The following is a 20,244-nucleotide window of genomic DNA, read 5'->3' as shown; positions in this document are numbered from 1 at the left end:
TGGAGGGCGCAGGGACGGGGTGGTGGGTGGGGCAAAGCAGCCCTCCCATTGGGAAGGAGTGGGCTTTCATCCCCAGTGAAGGGAGTGGGGGGTCTAGGAACCCGTGCTGCGCTGAGTATTGAGCAGGGGTGCGGTGGACGTACAAGCAGGGAAAGATGAGCAGATCTGAGCCTCTGCAATAGCCCCAGCGAGAGGCCAGGTGGTCGCCATGGAGGTGGGGAGGTGCCAGCAGTTTCGAGGAGGGACTTTGCGCGGGGGGGCGGGGCCTGTATCCGGAGCTGTGGGCCTTGCTCAGAGCCCGGGGCGGGGCAGGGGGCGGGGCGTGTGCTCAGAGCCTGGGGGCGGGAAGGGGGTGGGGCGTGTGCTCGGAGCCCGGGGCGGGAAGGGGGTGGGGCGTGTGCTCGGAGCCTGGGGCGGGGCAGGGGCGGGGCTTTGCGTGGAGCCCGGAGGGGGCAGGGGGCAGGGCGTGCGCTCGGAGCCTGGGGGCGGGGAAAGGGCGGGGGCAGGAGGCGGGGCGTGTGTGCGGAGCCTGGGGGCGGGGCAGGGGCGGGGCCTTTTTGGAGCCGGGGGGACGGGGGGGCAGGGCGTGTGTCCGGAGCTGGGGGCGGGGAAAGGGCGGGGCGTTGCTCGGAACCTGGGGGTGGGGAAGGGGTGGGGCGGGGGCGGAGTGAAGCGTGTGCTCGGAGCCTGGGGCGAGGGAAGGGGCGGGGCGTGTGCTCGAAGCCTGGGGGCGGGGCAAGGGCGGGGCGTGGCCGGAGCCTGGAGCAGGGCGGGGGCGGGGCCTTGTTTGGAGCCCGGAGGCGGGGCAGAGCCAGGTGACCTCGTGGTCATTCCCCTGACTCCCCTATCCCTCCACGTGATTTCGAGGTCTGGTTCCAGCCCGGTCTCGCGGGCAGGCTGGGAGGGCGCAGTGTCCCCGGGAGAGGCAGCGGGCGCGGGCGGGGTGGGGAGAGGGAGCAGCTGCGGGGGCGGGCCGGTGACCTCTGCAGCGCCCCCGCGGCTAGGAGGGGGAACTGTCCCGGGGGAGCAGGATGGGGCTCGGCTTACAGCCCTGGAGGGCGAGAGTAAGGGGTCGCATCTGTCGTGAGGAGGGGGCTGCCCTGTGAGACCTCCCGAGTCCTGCTGGGCGGACTTAGGGGACCAGGGAGGGCGCTCCAGGTCTCTCCCTCACCCCCGACCTCTGCTCTTTGGCCTTTATTGGGGGAAATGACTTTCAGGACACCTCGCTTTTCTCGGGCCCCCAGATTCCCTTGCAAATGGCTTGCTCTCTGCTGACCCGTCCCAGACCCGCCTTCACCCAGGAGGGACTCCCGGGTGGGCGCGCCCACCCGGACCCACTGCGGGGTCCCCGAGAGAGGTGAGCCCCGTCACCCGCTGTGGGAGAACTCGCTCCGAAGAGAAAGCCCGGCGCACGCAAAACTGCCCGAAACGTATCTTTTAAACATCTTTTGTTCATCTAATTTTTATTTATCATGTAGTAAAATTGCCTTTTTAATTTTCGTGTGCAGTGTTATGAATTTTAACACATTCGGAGAGTCATCCCTCGACAAGATACAGAGCAGTTCCGTCACCCCCCAAACTCCCTCCTGCTCTGGCTTTCTGGGCACACTGCGCCCCAGCATCGCGCCTGGCAGCGCAGCTCCGATCTCCATGCTGGTCCGTTCGTCTTTGGGGATGCCGCACCCACGCCATGCGGGACCCTGGCCCCTCCCTCGCAGCGTCTCGCCTCGGGGACTCATCGGGTGGGTGCGCGGATCCAGAGCCCGCCTGAGCGGTGTCCCGCGGTGTAGACGGAGGGCCGCGGTCTGCTTCTCCGCTCGCCCTCGGAAAAGCATTTGGGCTGTTCCCACCTGTTACGGATAAAGCCTCCACCACATCCACGCGCACGTTTTTGTGTGAACGTGCATCTTCATTTCTCTGGGATTGCTGCATTCTTGCTAAGTGTACAGAGACCACTTTCCAGGGCGGCTGTCCGGCTCTGGGCTTTCCCAGCATCCGCTCGTTCAGTCCAGCCGCTCTCGGGATTCGCACCCGCGACCCCCCGGGGTTCTCACCCGCGACCCCCCGGATTCTCACCCGCGACTCCCCGGGATTCGCACCCGCGACCCTCCGGGATTCTCATCGGCGACCCCTGGGATTCGCACCCGCGACCCTCCAGGATTCGCACCCGCGACCCTCCGGCTTCTCCTCTCAGGCTTTCGGATGAGCTGTGGGGGCGCCCGGCTGGATCCCGGCTCTAGTTTGCATTTCCCTGGAGTCTGATGATGCTGAGCGTCTTTTCCTGGGCTTATTTGCCGTCCCCACACCTTCTTTGGTTCAGGAGCTTTTCCTGTCTGTAAATTGTGTTCTCTTCGTGTTGAGTTTTGAGAACTCATACTCTGCATCCAAGTCCCCTTCAGATATGTGAGTCCACAGTACCTGGTTTCTTGTCTTTCTCTTGACAGTATCTTTGGGGAAACAAAAGTTTTTAATTTTGATGATGCCTAATTTATTTATTTTTTCCTTTTATGGATCGTGATGCCATTTCTACAAACTCTAAGCCCAGGTCATGAAGATTTCCTCCTATTTGTTCCTTTATAAGTTGTTTAGTCTATGTTTGGCATTTAGACCCAGGATTCACTGAGTTTACCTTTGTGTAAGGTGTGAAATGTAAAGGTTCACCTCTTTGCATGTGGGTGGCCACTAGTTCAGATCCATTTGCTGAAATGACGATTTGTTCTCCACTGAACTGTGTTGACACAGACGCCAGAGATTTCTGTGGGTCTGTCCTGGACTATCCATCTGGATGCAGCTACCACCAATACCACAGTCCTGATTACTGTAGCTGTGTTAAAATCAAGTCGTTTCCAGCAATTTGGTTCTTCTCTGTCAAATTCTTTTAGTTATTCTGGTTCCAGTGCCCTTACATATAAATTTTAGAATTTGCTTGTCTATGTCTATAAAACAAAAATCTTGCTGGAACTTTGCCTGGTGATGTGTTAAATCTATAGATCACTTTGGGGAGAATGGACATCTTTATTAGGCTGAGCCTTCAAATTCATGAACATGGTAAGTCTTTCTATTTATTTAGATCTTATCTGGTTTCTTTCAACAGCATTTTGTAGTTTTTAGCACTGAGAACCTTTACAAATTTTGCTAGATTTACACCTAGACATTTTAGGGAGTTATTATAAATAGTAACATTCTTAAAATTTTGGCCTCCAATTATTCATTGCTTGTATATGGGAATACAATTGGTTTTTATGTGTTGAGCTCGTATCCTGCAACCTTGCTAAATTCACTTATTGGTTCTAAGAGTTTGGTTCCTTTTTTTTTTTTTTAATAGATTCCCTGGAATTTTCTACATAGGTACCCATTTGTCTGCAAATAAGGACAGTTTAATTCTTCCTTTCCAATCAATATGCCTTTTATTTCCTTTTCTTGCCCTATTGCACTGGATGGAATTCTAGCACCGTGTTGAGTAAGAGTGGTGAGAGAGGACGACTCTTGCCTTGATCCCAATCCCAGGGGGAAGCATTCAGTCTGTCACATGAAGTGTGATGTGAGCTGTAGGATTTTTGTCAATGCCCTTTATCGGGTTAAGGAAGTTTGCTGGATATAGACATCTGAACTGATGGTTCTTTTCTTTCAGCATTGAAAAGATGTATTACTAATGAGAAGGCCAGTCATTCAAATCATTGTTCTGTAGGTAACTCATAATTTTTCCTGGCTGCTTTAAGCCTTTTCCCTTGTTTTTAGTTTTCAGCAATTTGATTATGAAGTGTCTTAGTGTGGATTTCTTTCAGTTTTTCCAGGATGGGATTTGCTATGCTTTTTGAATTGTAAGATTATGTCTTTCACCAAACTTGTGAAGTTTTCAGACATAATGTCTTTAAATATTTTTAAGCTCCATAGTCTTTCTCCTCTTTCTGGGACTCCAATGACACAAACATAGCCCTGTTCTTGTTGTCCTGTGGGTCCCTGAGACTCTGTTCATTTTTTTTTTACATCTTTTTTCTCTCTGTCGCTCAGATGAATTTCTGTTGCTATGTCTTCAAGTTCACTGACTTTCTCCTGTCATCTCCATTCTGGTATTGAATCCATCCTGTGAGTGAAGGTTTTTTCCCTCTCTTATTCTATTTTTGAATTCCAAAATTTCCATTTGCTTTTTCTTTATGTCTTTCTCTTTGCTGAGTCATTCTATTTTAATATTTGTGTCAAGACTGTTTGCAGTTTCTGGTTAAAGCATTTGTATAATAGCTGCTTCAAAGTCCCTGTCAGGTAATTCAAACATTGGGGTTATCACATCGTTGGTATCTATTCGCATTTCCCGTGTGAGCTGAGATTTTCGTGGTTTTCATTTGCCTGGTGATTTTAGTTTCTATCCTGGACATTTTGAGTGTTGTGTCATGAGACTCTGGGTCTTCCCCCTGCCCTGTGGAGAATGTTGACAGTCTCGCTCTAGTCTCCTGCGGGCTGTGGTTCCAATGTCAGTTCAATACTCAAAGTCTTTGCGGTTTTAATCAGGATCATCCTGCATGTGCACCACTTAGTGGCCACTCTGAGACTTGAGTGGTGGTCTACCTATTAGATCAATTCTCCAACTATTTGATATGCCAGTTAGGATGACATCCACGCACATGTGGATTAGAGGTGAGCCCAGGAGTCCGAAACTTAATCTCCTGGGCTCATTTCCCTAAGTTTCTTTATCTCCATTATTTTCCTGGTACTTTCCAGTTACCTAAGGTTCCCTTTTCCTCCAACCAGAAACTGTCCACTTCTGTATTTGTGACACATTTGGGGCCAAATGGCAAGCGGACATACAGGAAAAAAGGCTGCTAATGAGCGAGTTCACCAAGGTTCCAGGATCCAAGATCAATATACAAAAATCCACTGCATTTCTTTGTGTTAACAATGAGCAATCCAACAATAAAACTGAGAAAACAATTCCATTCACAACAGCATTGAAAAGAGTGAAATACCTCGGAGTAAGTTTAACAAAAGGAATGTAAGACTCCTACACTTAAAACTACACAGCATGTCTTAATAAATGGAGAGACATCTAATGTTTATGGACTGGAAAACTCAATATTGTTAATATGGCAATACTCCCAAAACTTGTTTGAATGCAATCCCTATCAAAGTGAGAGTGTTTGGGGTTCTTTTGGCAGAAATTAGCAATCTGATCATAAAATTTGTATGGACATACAGAGGACAGAGGATAGCCAAACAATTTTGAAAAGGAACAAATTTGGAGAATTTACAGTTGCCAATTTGAAAACTTACCATAGAGCTACAGCAATAAAGATGGTGTGTTTTGGCATAAGGACTGACATATAGATCAATGGAACAGAATTGAAAGTTTGGAAATAGGGGCGCCTGGGTGGCTCAGTCGTTAAGCGTCTGCCTTCGGCTCAGGTCATGATCTCAGGGTCCTGGGATCGAGTTCCACGTCGGGCTCCCTGCTCAGTGAGGAGTCTTCTTGGGATTCTCTGCCTTTCCCTCTGCGCCCCCGCCCCCACTTGCGAGTGCTCTCTAAAATAAATAGATACATAAAATCTTTTAAAAAAAGACATAGACTTAAAATTGTTATGTGTATTTTACCACAATTAAAAACAAACATAAATTTAAAAATAGCAATAGTAAGACAAACAACCAAGTAAAAAATAGTCAAAAAAAGTTATTAGACATTTAACCAAGGAAGGAGGGGGCAAGTTGGGTATCTTCTTTGGTAAAATGTCTAATCCAATTTGGAAAGATGCACAGCATCATTAGTTATTAGGAAAATCCAAATTGAAAGTAAATCCAACAGCACCTCACACCCTGGCTTTAATCAAAAGGAAAGACTATAACAAGTGTTGACAAGGGTGTGGAAACACTGCAACCCTCACACAGTGCTGGTGGGAAAGTAAAACGGAGAGCCAGTTTCTTCAAAAGTCACACATACATTTGCCATACGCCCAGGAATTCCACTCATAGGTATTTACCCACGAAAAATGACAACATATGTGCACACACAACTTGTACATGAAAGGTTCCTAGCGGCTTTATTTGTAACAGTCAAAATGTGACAACCCAAATCCCCATCAACTGGTGAACAGATGAACAAAATGCGGTGCATCCATACAGCGAGTATTATGCGGGAACCAACATGCGTGAACTTCAAAATGCGTGAGCTCAGCGAGAGCAGCCCGCCCGCGGACTGCGCTTGCGGGATTGCACGCACCTGGGAGGCCCGCGCACGCAGCTGGACGGCGCGGGAGCGCAGGTGCCGGGCGGGAGGGGGGGTGGGGCCGCCGGGACCGCCAGGCTCTCCACCTGCGCTGTGCGGCTGCACACCTGGCTGAGTCGACTGAAATCATTGAATGGTGGGCGGATCCCTGAAATTGTCAGAGGCGGGTGGGTTTTATGGCATGTAAATTACACCTCCATAAAGCTGTTTTAAAAATACTTCTCGGGGTTTTTTTTTAGATTTCCATTTAATTCTCTGAGAAATGTTTAAAGTGGCTCAGAGCATTTGTATAAGAATTTTGTTTCTCATTAAAAATATAGTCAGCTGACAGCAGGAGGCTACCTGGACCCAATCCCAGGGTCCCCTGCTGGGGGTGTGCCCCCCACCATCCTTCCCACTTCCTGGAGCCACCACACCCCGCACACCCCGCACACACCCCACACCACACACACACACATACACACACCACACAGATACACACACACACACACACCACACACACACACACACACACACCACACACCACACAAAACCCACACACCACACACACACACACATGCACACCGCACCGTGTGTCTACCTTCTTGTGCACTGGAGAGAGGCCCTTGTGAGGGGGACTCCATGTGTGGGGACCTCGCAGACCTTGGCCAGCTGGGGAGGGCCACAGGGGGAAGGGGTGGGGGATGGGGTTAGGGGCTTGACCTCTTGGTAGCGAGCAGGAGGAGACCCCAGGCCCAGGAGGTGCTGTTCCTCAGATGCACGGAGACCCGGAGAGTTGCTCCCTGCCGGCTTCCCCCGTGTGGGACCAGAGGGGGCTGGGGTGGTCTGAGGAGATCGGGGGGCCAGGTCCCCCGTGTGGTGGCCAGTGGGCAGGGCCTGTGTGTTGTCACTTGGGCTCAGGTGGGAGAGGAGCCTGGGGTGGCTGACCGGGTCCTGCCGCAGCTGCACACCTGGATGGCGGGCGTGAGGGGAGCAGAAACAGGGGGCCCGAGGAGAGTGGGGAGCAGGACCTGTGACCCCCGGCAGGCATCCAGGCACAGCATCCACGACGGGAGGCCAGGGGGCACCACGGGTGGAGGTGGACTTGGCCCCGAGCACTGGGCTGCAGTGCCCCCAATGTGTCCTGGGATCTGCCGGCCTCCAGGCCGGGGCTCCTCCTGCCCCACGGTCTCCAGAGATGAGGCCACTGAGGCAGGCCGGGGAGAAAGGTGACAGCCACCATGGCCCACGTGGTAATGTGCCCCTACTGTGTGTCAGCCCCGGCTCAGCCCCTACCTCCCCGAAGCCCAGCGGACCCCACTGGCCCTGGGGATCACCCATCTTCAGCTCCGCTCTGCCCAGGAGGGAGTCAGGCGAGGGAAGCCCCCCCACCCAGAACCAGGCTTTCTGTGGGTCGCCCGGCCAGGGAGGCCCTCACGGGAGCTGGGCCCGTGGTCCTGGAGACGGGGCCCCAGCTGGTCCTTCCTTGCGGCCTAGCCTGCTCCCCCACCCCAGCCCGGCACCAGGGCGGTGGCTGGACCCCGGTGTCCCTCGTCCCCCAGCTGCTGGTGCCAGAGCCCCAGCCGGCCAGCTCAGGGTGCCCACAGCTAATCCACCCATCAGCTTTTGATAGCGCGGGCAGCCGCCAGGCATGGGGGTCAGGAGCGGGGCAGACAGAGTGGCCAGGCCCTGGTGACCACGTGAGGTGAGAACAGGGACAGAATGTCCCAGAGACGGGGCCAGGGTATGGGGGTGGGGAGGTCAGTGGACCATAGCTCTGAGTCCTCAGTTGCCCCCAGGCCTCCAGCACCCCACTCAGCACAGGGCAAGAGGCCCCGTCGGGCCAGGGAAGGTCAGCACGGGCCAGGCCTGCTCTCGTGCACTAATCTGAGCCAGAGCAGGCTTTTGTGGGGTGGAGGGGGGATTGTCATTGTACTTGCCCTGGGGCTTCCTGGGTGTGTGGGTGGGGTCCTCGCGGCTTTGGGTCCGACTGACCTTCTACCTCCCAAAGCACCTGGAACCCAGCCCGCCTTGGACTTGGAGGACTCCTCCTTGCCTGAATGCTGAAGACCTGCAGGCCGACTCTGGCCGCAGGTTGCCTGCGTCTGGACCCTCCATGTCACTCTCTTATCTGCGTCCACCCTCTCTCCCCTGAGATCTGGTCTGGTGGCCTGTATGCCCCACCCCCAGAGCCCCCATCCTCACCTCCTCATTCCGCAGGTCCCCTTGGCCCCTGGACCCCACCTCCTCCTGCCTCAGATCTTAGCCCTCTGGGAACCCCCACTTCCTATGACCCAGATGCCCTCGGTGGCTCCCTGACTGTGGGCTCCGTTAGGCCCAGTTGTACCAGTGGCCCAAGGACATTCTTGAACACCCTCTGGGGCTTCAGGCGGTCCCTACACACAGGCTGACAAGCCTGTGCGCCCGAGCCCTGGTTCATAGGTGACGGCCACCACATGCTGAGCGGCCCCGGGCAGCAGGGCCTGGTGGGCAGAACCTTGCTCTGCAGCCCGGTACAAACACTCCTCTGTCTGCTGCCCACCCCCACAGGCCCTGAGCCACAGGGAGCCATAGCGGGGAGGGCGCCTCGGGGAGCAGGTGGGCCGGGCTCTGCCCAGACCAGGTCCCGCACAGAAGCACGCACACACATGTACATGTGCGTGGATCTGCTTGCACGGACACCTAGACCCCCTCCGCCCACCCGCACACACCACCCATGCCGGCAAGCACACTCACCGCACACACAAGTAGGCGTGATGCACACTCATGGGCATACACAGACCATTTCTGCGGCCCGATGGGTCCTCCCGGCCCTTTCTGGACCCCGGGACCCCACAGCACCGCTGCCCTGCTCCAGAGTGAGCCCAGGCCCTGGGCCAGCTGAGGGGCCTCGCCTGGTCCCCGGCTGTCCACCGTTCTGGCTTGTTGAGGAGGGTGCGGTGGGCTGTGGCACCCGGAGCAATGGGCGCCCGTCCTCTGTCCCAACCCCTGCCTCTTCGTGGGAGGAGGGAGGCCGGGGCTGCCCGGGCTCTGGTCAGGGCCTCAGCTTACCCTGCGTGTAGCAGGCTGTTGGCGGGGAATTCAGGCCACGGAGCAAACCTGGGGAAGAGCCCCGGAGACCCTGCAGCCCCTCCCACGCCTGCCCTCTTGTTCCTCTGTTGAGTAAGATGGGCCTGGGCTACTCTCTCTGCCTCGGGGCCTTTGCACCTGCTGTCCCCTCTGCCGAGCCCCCTCTCCCTGACTTCTGCAGAAAAGCTGACGGTGAGCCCTCAAAACCTCACTGCCCTGTGTCCTGGTCACACCCTAAAACTATCATGCCAGTTTGTCTGGGTCACTGTCCCTTTGGCAGGGGTGAGCCCCCAAGAATCTGGAAGGTCTGGTTCTCTCTGGAGTGAAAAGGGCCCTTTGAGCTCACACGGGAGAGACTTGGTGAGCAGAAACCAGATGATGGGGAGGCGCAGGAGTCCCAGGTTGGGTCGCCTCTGGAGTGTTCCATGGAGTGAGGGTGTGGACCCCCTCCACGTGTGCTCCCTAGCATGTGGGAGCTGCAGGGCAGGCCGCGCCATGGCCTGAATCGCCGGGCTCCTGGCCCCCTGCATGCGCCTCACCCCCAGCGCCCCCAGATGGTGAAGTGGACGGTCCCAAAGCATCCTCATGCGTCCAGGACCACACCACCTGGGGCAGCACCCAGTGTTCAGCATCTCCTGCCTGGCCTGGCCCAGTAGGTGGAGTCTCCCAGCCCTTGCTGGTCTCTGGGTCCCAGGACCAAGGGCATCTGCAATACGGGGAGGTCCCACCGCCTGCCGGGGCAGCACCTTCTTACCCTCAGGGGCCAGCCCTGGCGGAGGCCTCACGGGCCACAAGGGAGAGGGGAGATAGCCGCTGGGCTGGGCCCGGCCTTGGGCGCCAGCACCTCTCCTCTCCCACCCTCCTGCCTGCTGCCGAGGTGGCCAGTGGGGTGGGGGTCACCGAGCACAATGCTTTTGGGTGAGGAGCCCAAGGAGCACAGCTCAGGGGCAGCACAGGTGGGGCGGGACAGGGCAGCCTGAGGGGCCTCCCCGGCAGGTGGGCAGTACCAATGACATAGAATCGGGGGGGGGGCTCCCTGCCTGTCCTGGGGCCTGAGCCTCAGATCAGGACAGGCAGCCTCCTGGAAGGACAGGTGCGAGGGGCCAGGGGCCAGATCAGAGGGAGCTCCCCTTGCTGTCCCGCCCCAGGTCACCCTCCTCCTCCTCCCGGGGTGAGGTGGGCCCACTTGGAGGCTCTGACCTTTGGTGGGCACCTGCCCCAGCTTCCTCCGCCTGGCTCATTCAATGTTGGGTACGGGAGACCCACCCCCTAAGGAGGCCCCTATTCATTGATCCAGGAGTGGACCTCCCATCCCACCCCGCTACCTGGCCAATATGTGGGGCCCGGCCTCCAGGGAAGAGTTTTCCTGCCGGGACAAGGCCCAGAGGAGAGCGGTGACTGGTGCTGGAGGGGCAGGCCCTGCCCCCACCCTGCTCGGCCGGCCTGACTGCCAGGAACTCCGGGGGTCAGTTGTGTAATCAAAGCTCGGGGTTTTGCCAAGCCTGCCTGGACAGCCGCTGGCCTGGAAGTCATGTGCTGGAGGCTCAGGCACCCCCCGCCCCCTAATCGGAGGCCTCTGGAGAGGGCAAGGGCCCACTGGGAAACCCCAGGGCTAGCAATTCCACTTGGGTCCCGCACCCCTCGGCCACAGCCAGGGGGCAGATGATTGGGGGCCCAGCGAGCTCCTGGCCATCCCTCAGCTCCATGGACAAGTGCCAGGCCTGGCTCACACCCTCCTTACAACTTGCTCGCAACTTCCGGCCCGGCCGTGCCCATCACTACCCATACAGTGCCCCTCCAGAGGCCTTCTCCAGAGGACCCCACGGTGCCTCCAGTGGGGGGGGGTGCAGCCCTGTCTTGCTCCTCTTGGGGCCCCGTGCGGTGTGGAGGTCCCCAAGCCCCTCATCCAGGCCTCCACTGCCCGCCTCGGGAGCTGCCTCCATGGCCCGCATCACACTTCCTTCTTGCACAGACTTCACGAGCACGGGGGCTCCCTGGCCAGCTGGGTTCTGCATGCCCGGGAGGGGCAGGTGGGGCTCCTGGGGTCCTGCCAGGGACCACTTCCCTTTTCCGTGAAGCTTTGGCACTGAAGCCATGCCAAGCTTTCGTTTCAGGGGACTGCACTGGAGAAAAGAAACTTGAGACTCCAACAGCCACAGAGTTGTTCTGGATCTGAGTCCGGCCTCGCTCTTCCCAGAAGCCAGGGGTCTCAGGCCAGTGGGCGAGGGGCCTGGACGCCGCACCCCCACCTCGTGGGCACAGCCAGCACCCGCCCGCGCCCCGAGGGCCTGGCCAGGAGCAAACCAATCGAAGCTCGGACTGCAGACGGGGCGCAGCGTAGTCCTCCAGGAGGGAAGGAGCCAGAGGGGCCAAGACAGGACCTGGATTCGGTTCAGGACTTTGGTTCTTTCCACGATGATTTCTGGATTCCATGCAACCCCAAGGGGCATCCCTGAAGGATGGACGCTGTGCAGAGCTCGACCAAGTGGCTCTAAAGGAGCCTTGATAGTTAATGGACCCAAGATATTGAAAGATGAGTGGGTTGGGCACCGGCCAGCAAAGGAGAATGGGAGCCACGGGGCCGGGCAGAACTGGCAGCCCAGTCTGAGTGGACAGGCCAGCATTTCAGGGGCCACTGTCCCCTCTGCTCCAGCCCCAAGCCGTCCACACGGCCACCATCCCAGCCTCAGGGGGGTGGAGCCCTGCCCATGGCAACAGACCCCCAAGAGGCCCCGGGTCAGAGGACACCCTTCTCCTGGCCCCCCAACCCCAGGCTCCTCGTAGCGCTGGTCTGATGAGCGGATGAGACCCTTCCCCAGCAGAGGGGGTCCGGCGGATACCAGGGACTGCAAAGTACTGTCCACTCAGGGGTGAGGGGCCCATGGCAGCTCCCTAGCCCCTCACCCTCTGTAGACCCCCAGCACCCAGGAGTGGGACTGTGGCAGATGGGGGGTGGGGAGTCTGAGACCGGCCCCCCCCGGGCTCCACGAGTCCCAGGCCCAAGTGAGCACCCTGCCCGGGGGTTGCATGGGCTCACTGGCCCCGGCCCCTGATGGGGGTGCTTAGCCCTGGAGGCTGCCCTCCAGGGTGGGAGGGGCTCAGGATTAGGGGAGGCTTGAGCGCCCCCAACCAAATCCCACCAGGAGCCAGGAGAAGGCCCTGTGTGGACTGCGGGGGCTGGGGCGAGGGCAGGCCCCAGGGTGCAGGTCGGCCCCTCGGATCCTGACCGGGCTCCAGCTTTGTGTCTCGGAGCCGGGGGTGGGAGCGCCCAGACGCAGAGTGGACAGCCTGGGGGTCAGGTGGCAGGGGTGGGGCAGGGCGGGGCCTCCCAGCTGCAGCTCTGGGCTCTGTCTGTGTCTCGGACCTGGGGCTCTGCCCATGGTGGATTCTCTGAATCTACTCTAGGGGTACCCCTGCAGCCCGGAAAGCTCCCCCACAGGTGCTGCATCCTCTGCCTCTTCTGTGGCCTGCGCCCCGCACCCACCGCTGGGGTCCCGGATGCAGCCCCCGGTGCAGGCCCCCACGCCAACGGGAGTCTCCAGCCTGGCTCTCAGCCACTTGCTGACATGTGAGGGTACCACAGTGGGGGCCAGGTCATACTCCAGCACCTACACGAGGTCCCGGACACTCAGGCCTCAGTCTCCCCAAGCACGACCTGGCTGAGAGCCCTTGCTTGGGATGCCCCAGGACTGGGCAGGCCGCAGTGTCCCATGGCCCTGGGTGCTCGGGGGCACCCAGGCTGGTGCAGTCAGCATGGAGACAGAGGGGCGCAGGGCTAGGCCGAGGGAGTGGGGGGTGGCCAAGCTGTCACCCTCTCTGCCATCCCCCGTCTTCTCCCTCTTGCCCTGGGGGGGCAGGCTCCGTGGGGCGGGCCCTCCACCTGGGCTCATAGGTACCGGCCCCCCACCTCCTGCCTGACGTGGGGCCCACCCCCTGGGCCCCGCCCATGCCCACCTGCCCAACTGCCCTGACACACCCAGGCCTGGGCTTCCCTTCAGCAGCATCCGCCAGATCTGGGGCAGGAGAAGCCCGCGGCCACAGCATCCGCATCCCGCGAACCCATCGGTGGCCACCACCCAGGGCTGCCCGCCCACGGCCAGCCTGAGCCCGCCCCACCTTCACGGCGTCACCGGACAGACAGGGATCCCAGGGCTGAGGAGCCTCCGAGGAGGCCAGCATCTCCCACGCTCAGCACGGTGCTGTGCCCTCCATCCCAGGAGCGAGCTCAGGGACACTCAGGCCTCATGCTTGGGTGGGTGGTAGCCTCTGCACGTGTCCCTGGGCTCTGTCTGTGTCTCGGACCTGGGGCTCTGCCCATGTGGTGGAGGACGGAGCGTCCCCTGGTGTGGGCGCCCCAGGGGCTCCAGCACTCCCCGTGCGGGGCAAGCCTCTCCCACTCACCTCCCGACTTTGCACACGCACGGGCCTCCGACCCTGCGCCCTCCCGATGACCCTGCGCCCTCCCGAGCATCGTCGCTGCATCTGTGCCAGGGACTGGCCCTCCTCAGGACGTCCAAGAGACTGTGCCTCGTCCCCAAGCCGCAAGCACTGGGCGCCTGAGGATGAGGTGTCCTGGCACTGCCGGGGGCTTGACTCGGGGCCCCCCCCAAACATGAGCTCCATGAGTGACGGCTGGATGGATGCACAGATGAGGATGGGTGAATGCAGGGGGAGGGGGCGGTGATAAGACCAGCCTGGCACCCTCAGCTGGCAAGTGGGGGAGCCGGGAATCACAGTGCCGTGTGAGTCACTCACCACAGGAGGGTACGGAGGCCCAGATGCTGCAGGCACTATCCTCAGCTCTCCCTGCGTGTCCCCCCGCCCCCCCGGACTCCAGCCCACGTGGCCCAAGGCTGCTGCCCCGGCTCCCTGTCCTAGGACGGGGGTGTGGGAGGAGCCGGAGCAGGCTGGACCGGTCAGGGCGGCGGGAACAGGTGGGCTGTCTCCCCAAACACCCCCTGCTTCATGCATCTGCCCGTGCTGGGGGGCCGCCCCTGGGGATCCCTTGGGAAAGGCTCCCCAGGCCCCAGGCAGGCCACAAACATCCACTGACTCCCTGCAGGGCCAAGACCAAGCCAGGAGCCCCCCGCCCCCACCCCGCCCGGAAAGGCTGGTCTCATTTCCTCCGGACTGCTCTTGTCTGCGGTCTTGGGATGTTCCTTCGACCCGCTCTCGTTCCCGGGGGCCCACGAGCAGGCACTGGGGCAGGCGAGGGTGTGCATGCTCCGTGGACGGGACCCGTAGCTGGCACCCGGGCTGTGGGACCAGTGACAGGCCCCTGGGGGCTCTGGGCTGTGTGGCCCGGGCCCTGCTGCACCAAGATGGCCACTCTGCAGGCCCGGCGGCTGCCTCACCCGCTCCAGCACCAGGAGCTGCCAAGCTGAGGGCCCCATGGAAGGGCTGGATGTCACCAGGCCATCCACTCAGCCTGCCCTTCATGCTGTGGTTGGGCCACGTTTCCACACCTGGACCTGGCCGTGGCTTCCGCCCACAACCTTGCCCTTCAACTATCAGGCCAAGGCCTGACCCCCCAGCACTTGCCCCCCCACCTGGCTCCACCCACCCGTTCTCTGTGCAAGGAATGCCTTACGCCCCCTCCACCCGGCAAACTTCTACTCGTCCTTCAGAACCCTTTCCAGCCATCTGCGGAACAGTGCGGACCCCTCGCCCCGTACACTTCTGCCTGAGGGGCCTGAGCGAAGGCCACCTCCTCTTCCCACCTCTGGCTGGGCATCTCTGGGAACAGAAGCCAAGGAGGTCCCCTTGGGGCCACCACCAGACACAGCCTCCAGACTAGGGGTGGCAATGTCCTTGGGGCCGTAGGAGTAGACAACAGGGCCGCAAGGAGGCCAAGCACCACAGGCCAGGCCCTCTGGCTGGGAGGGAAGAGCCTGGGTCCTGGTCATGCTGCTGCTTGCCCACAGGAGGCAGGGAGGGGGCTGCCCAGGGACCCCTTCCCCAAATCTCCTTTCACCAGACCACCCTATCCAATAAACACAGAGGAACTCTTATATACAAAACAATTTAATTGAAATACCTGTATAAAAAATATGATCTCCAGACATCTCACTTTTGAACTGAAAGAAACCCCCATCCTCGATGCCTACGCACACCGGGATCACAGAAACACAGCTGCTACCATAAATTAAAGGCTTGAGACTCTGTCCCCCCACCCCCCGGCCTCCAGAGCCAACAAGCAGACTGTACAAGGTCAATAATTTAAACCCACCCCCACCCCGCTCCCCCAGAGGCAGAGAGCCACAGGGCACGGAGCCTCCCTCGCCCCTTAAATTAGCCACTGTACAAGTCCATCTTCCGACAGACGCAGGTAGGATCAGGACCTGGGGTCCGCGCACACAGCCACGCCCCCCACTCCGGGGCCTGAAGAAGGCGGGGGCGCAGGCAGGAGGGAACCGCCACAAATAAATTAAACAATAAATAGCCCTCCTCAGGGTCAGACCATAAATAGACGTGCGCACGCGCAGGCAGCGAGCCCCGACGTTGCATTGCTTGTGCACAGACCTGCCCGGACGAACACCGGGGGCGGGCGGGAGCCCGAGCCCCCGGTGACATGAGGCCACAGGACGTGCTCCTGGTCCAACACGGTCAGACCGGGGAGGCGCGGAGGGCCGGGACGGCTGCCACCCAGAGCAGCGCAGGACAGGGACAGTCTCAGGGTCGCGCCCCTGCCCGGCCCAGGCCGGACCTCACGTCGACCGGAGCGTCTTTGGACAGACAGAGCTTGAGAAGACCAAGTCCCGTGAGAGCAGCGTTCGAAAAGGCACTCAAAGCAAAGAAAACAGCCCGGCGCCAAAGGCAAAGGTCACCGGGAGTCAGAGGTCACTGCTTTTGCAAGAAACAAGACAGCCCAGGCGGGTCGCTCCCTCCGGCTCCCACAAGCCAGGCCCGGGCTCCGCCTCACAAGCTCTCACTGCTGGACGTGGTGCTGGCCCCGTCGTCCACATCCAGAGCGCAGAGCCGCAGGTCACAGCTCTCCGCAGGGCCCCCCTCGGCCCCGAGCATCCAGGGGTGCGCAGCGATCTGGTCCAGCGAGGGCCGCTCCGAGGGCCGCAGGGACAGACACCACTGAATGAGCTGCTGACACTCTGCGGAGAGGAGGGGACGGGCTCAGCTAGGCTCCCAGGCCCCTCGGCTCCCAGCTCCAGCCCCCGCACCCACCACGCACCTGGGGAGACCCTCCTCCGGAAAAAAAGGCGGCCTCGGAGGATCTCCTCGTCGTGCTCGAAGGGGATGTCCCCACACACCATGTCGTAGAGCAGCACGCCCAGAGACCACACCGTGGCCGAGCGCCCGTGGTAGCGGTGGTAACGGATCCACTCGGGGGGGCTGTACACCCGGGTGCCTGCGGGGACACGCGGGCGTCAGGGCGTCCGCCCTAGGGACCAGCGCCGAGCCCCCGCGCTCTCACTAGGCCCCTGGGAGGCCCGGGCCAGGGGCGGCAGCCGGTCTCCGGGCCTCGAGCAACCTGCTCGTCATCACCCTGGAAAAACCCGGCGGGCGCGGCCTCCCCAGCTGGCCCGCCCGGCCGGGGGAGGGGCGGGTCACATGAGCGAGGGCTCGGGTTTCACAACAAACAGATGTGAGCTGAGGATAGAGCGGGGGGGGGGGGGGGGGGGGGGGGAGACGCCGCAGGGGCGGGCAGCCCCGGCTTCCCCGCGCTCCGCAATGCGGGGATTTCTGCGGCGCCGCCCCCGCTCGGCACGCACGCAGCGTCCGCCCCACGCAGGGGGAGGCCCGGGCACTCCCGGCGCACCCCCGCGCCGCCGTCCCCAGCGCCCCGCCCCCGCCCGCGGTCGCGCCCCAGCACCGCCGGCGGGGGCAGTCTCGAGCCGGCCCCGCGCCCCCACCCACCGCGAACCCGCTCCCCTCGCGCGCGGCCTCCAACAGTCAGCAGCCCCTCCGGGCCTCCCCGCGGGCGTCCCCGCCGGCCAGCGGCGTGCTCACCGTCGAAGTCGGTGTACACCGTGTCCTTGAGCAGCGCGCCCGAGCCGAAGTCGATGAGTTTCAGCTCGCCCGAGCGCAGGTCCACCAGCAGGTTCTCGTCCTTGATGTCGCGGTGCACGACCCCGCAGCTGTGGCAGTGGCGCACGGCGGCCAGCACCTGAGCGAAGAAGCGGCGCGCCAGCGGCTCGTCCAGGGCGCCGCGCTCCGTGATGAAGTCGAAGAGGTCCTGGGCCGGCTCGGGCCGCTCGAGCACCAGCAGGAAGCCGTCGGGCCGCTCGAACCAGTCCAGCAGGCGGATGACGCCGCGCGCGCCGCCCGCCGCGCCCACCTTGCGCAGCAGCACCACCTCGAGGGGCACGGCCGCGCCGCCCTGGGGGGACACGGCGATCGGTCAGCGTGCCCCCAGCCGCGGCGGCCAGCCCCCGGCGCCCGCCCCCGGCGCCCGCACTTACGATGCTGCCCCACTCGGTCACCCGCTCCTTCACCACGTGCTTCACGGCCACCTGGGGAAGGGGGGACACGGATGGTCAGGCCCGGCGGAGAAGCGACGACGCGCGCGGTGGGCGAGAAACCCGGGCCCGCCCGGTGGCCCGACTCACCGGGAGCCCGTCGGCGATGCGACTGCCCGCGTAGACGGTGCCGAAGCCGCCGCTGCCCAGCACGGCGCCCACCTGGTACACCTTCTCGAAGCTCTCCTTGTCCGCCTTGACTGTGGGGATCGCGCACGGGAGGGGTTGGTGCGGCCCGGCGCGCCCCAGCCCCCGGCCCGGGTGCCCCCGACCGCGGCCCCCCGGCCCCTGCCCCCCGGCCCCGCGCGTACCTGGCTGCAGGATCTTCACCGGGAGGTGGTCCACGCCGCCCGGCCCGCAGAGGTGCGCCAGGGACCCGAACTTGGAGAGCAGCATCGCGGGCGGCAGCGGGGCGCGGGCCCGCGGCCCCCGGGCTCTCCGCCGCCTCTCACCTGGCCCGGCTCCCCGCGCGGCCGCAGACGCGAGAGGGCGGTCTCCCCGTGCCGCGCGGGGCTCCGAGCGTCGGACGGAGGCGGCCGCGGCGGCGAGGCGGGAGCGCCGAGACCCGCTCGGGCGAGGCAGTCCGCGCGGCGCAGTGGCCCCGGGCCGAGCCGCGCGTGGACCGCGTGCACGCGCAGCACAGAGCCGCTCACACGCCCCAGCCGCCTCGCCCCGGGCTTTTGGGCCACGGCGTCCGTATCCCTCCGCGGGGGCGGGGCGAACGGAATCCCGCCCCCTTCCGCCGCGGTCCACGCAGCGGAGTCGCCCCCGGGAACGCGCGCGGGCGGCCGGGGCAACGGTCTGGCGGGGCCGGGCGCCGTCACCCCGGGTCGACGAGGGCCGGTGGGCCCGGGGTGCGTGGCGAGCCGCCCGGAACTAGCTCGCTGTAGTAGAGCCGCGGAGGCGCACAGCGTGGCGCGGCGGTACACGTCAGCCCTCCCCCGCGCGCGCACACACACACACCGCGCACGCGCAGCTCCTGCGCGGGCGGTGGCCGAGGCGTGTGGGGCGGGGCCGTGGGAGCCAATGGTAGCCGGGGTTTCCAAAGGGCCCCGAAGCCCCAGCCAATGGCGGCGCGTGGGCGGGGCGGGGACTCGCAGGTCCCGCCCCAGGTTGTGCCGGGGAAGGTCACCGGCGGAACGCGCGCCCACCTCCTCCGTGCCCGGAGCGGGCGGCTAGACCGCGAGGGCTGTCGCGAGTGCGGGGTCCCGAATAGGGACGGGAGTCCTGGAGACGACCCCCTTGTGCCTCGGGCCGTGCGAGTGGGTCTCCAGCCGTCCGTTCACCCTCGCGCGCAGCTGGCCCAGCGCGGGGAGGCGGTGCCGCCCCCGCGGGGACCCCGCTCAGCGTCCGCGCTCGGGAACTCGCAGCCCCTGGTGTGGGCTAAGTGCTGACCCAGCCCCGGGCGCCCCCTGCTCACCCCGGGGCCGCCGTTCTGACCGGGGCTCGACCTCAAGCCCGCAGCCCGAGGTCCCTGCCTGGCCACGCCTCCCCTCCTTGGAACCTTTGCCCTGCTGTCCCCATTACCTGGAGCACCCGTTCCTGTTCTCCACCCACCTGGCTGTTCTCCAGGCCCAGCGGCTGACCGCCTTTACTAGGGGCTCCACCTTGACCACCGCAGTCAGGGCCAGAGACGGCCCAGGTCCACTTGGACCTCCAGTACTACACAGAATCACCTGTGTGATGTGGTCACCCCTTAGAGGTTGCTGACCTCGGCCCAAGGTCACCAGCCTGAGCTGCTCAGGACTCGGTGTGAGCAGCTGTCTGCCAGCCACAGGGGCTGTAGAAGAGCCTTCCCCGCCCGCCACCCGGGCTCCTTCCGCATCTCAGAGAGGGGTGAGGGTTGGGGTAGCCTGGAGGCCACGGTGCTGGCACTGCAGGGGCTGTGTGTGGCCTTCGTGGCACCTGTGGGCCAGGCTGGCGTCTAACCTGGCAGCCACAGCCTTCAGGTGTGCCCCCCAAGCATGCACACTCACCTGCCTCAGGGGCCTGGGCTGGGCTGCTGGCTCCCTCTGCACACGCGGCCTCCCCCAAGCTCCCCCCTTCACTGCCATTCACCGCCACTCAGATCAGAAAGTGGACCCTCCACTGGTCCGGCTCTTAGGTTCTTGCCTTACAGGAGCTCTATCCCCATCCTGCGGCATGGGCCTGTGAGGGCAGGATCCCCCATAGGGTCAGATCCAAGGTAGGAGGCAGGAGCCCACCCCTTTGGCTGAATCCACACAGCACCTGCAAGGGAGGAGGGGCTATTGTCCACTTGTGCGTCCTTCCAAGGACCAGCAGAGGGTCCCAGAGCTTGCCCCCCAGAGACCGAGTGCCCTCAGGTCAGGCTGTAGTGGGTTTCCAGACCTATGGCCTGTGCTGGGTCTGGGGGGGGAGGGGTGGACTGATGGAGGGTCTTTTGGGTCTAGGTGATGACCAAGGCAAGATGTGGTTCTGAGGCAGGCCTGACTCCATGGACAGAGACTGAGGTCTCTGGTGGTCTCCCTAGTGGGCCCCCAGCCCCTCATG

At 62.0% G+C, this 20,244-nt stretch overlaps 1 protein-coding gene across 2 annotated transcripts; it reads right to left on the bottom strand.

Moving 5' to 3' along the window:
- Window positions 1-15,267: 15,267 nt before the first annotated feature.
- Window positions 15,268-18,423, bottom strand: PIM3 (Pim-3 proto-oncogene, serine/threonine kinase). Of its 2 annotated transcripts, none has more exons than XM_078076772.1 (6): window positions 18,045-18,423; window positions 17,824-17,933; window positions 17,677-17,727; window positions 17,225-17,594; window positions 16,525-16,622; window positions 15,268-16,365 (listed from the first exon to the last, which is right to left on the bottom strand). In XM_078076772.1, the coding sequence occupies exons 1-6, from the start codon at window positions 18,127-18,129 to the stop codon at window positions 16,093-16,095; spliced, it is 987 nt and encodes a 328-aa protein (XP_077932898.1). In that variant the 5' UTR covers window positions 18,130-18,423; the 3' UTR covers window positions 15,268-16,092. The 2 variants fall into 2 exon arrangements, with proteins under 2 accessions (XP_077932898.1, XP_035925189.1); XM_036069296.2 differs by having other exon boundaries at window positions 16,446-16,622; window positions 18,045-18,402.
- Window positions 18,424-20,244: the final 1,821 nt, after the last annotated feature.

Source organism: Halichoerus grypus, chromosome 6 (genome assembly GCF_964656455.1).
Source record: "Halichoerus grypus chromosome 6, mHalGry1.hap1.1, whole genome shotgun sequence".
Taxonomy (NCBI): Eukaryota; Metazoa; Chordata; class Mammalia; order Carnivora; family Phocidae; genus Halichoerus; species Halichoerus grypus.
The sequence above is the reverse complement of the archived record's forward strand: the minus strand, read 5'-3'. Positions and strand labels throughout refer to the sequence as shown.

Coding starts and splice junctions, on each gene's coding strand:
- PIM3 (XM_078076772.1), bottom strand. CDS start 18,129: ATGCTGCTCTCCAAGTTCGGGTCCCTGGCGCACCTCTGCGGGCCGGGC. Junction 17,595..17,676: donor TGACCGAGTGGGGCAGCATC/GTAAGTGCGGGC, acceptor GTGTCCCCCCAG/GGCGGCGCGGCCGTGCCCCT. Junction 16,366..16,524: donor GCGTGCTGCTCTACGACATG/GTGTGTGGGGAC, acceptor TCCTCTCCGCAG/AGTGTCAGCAGCTCATTCAG.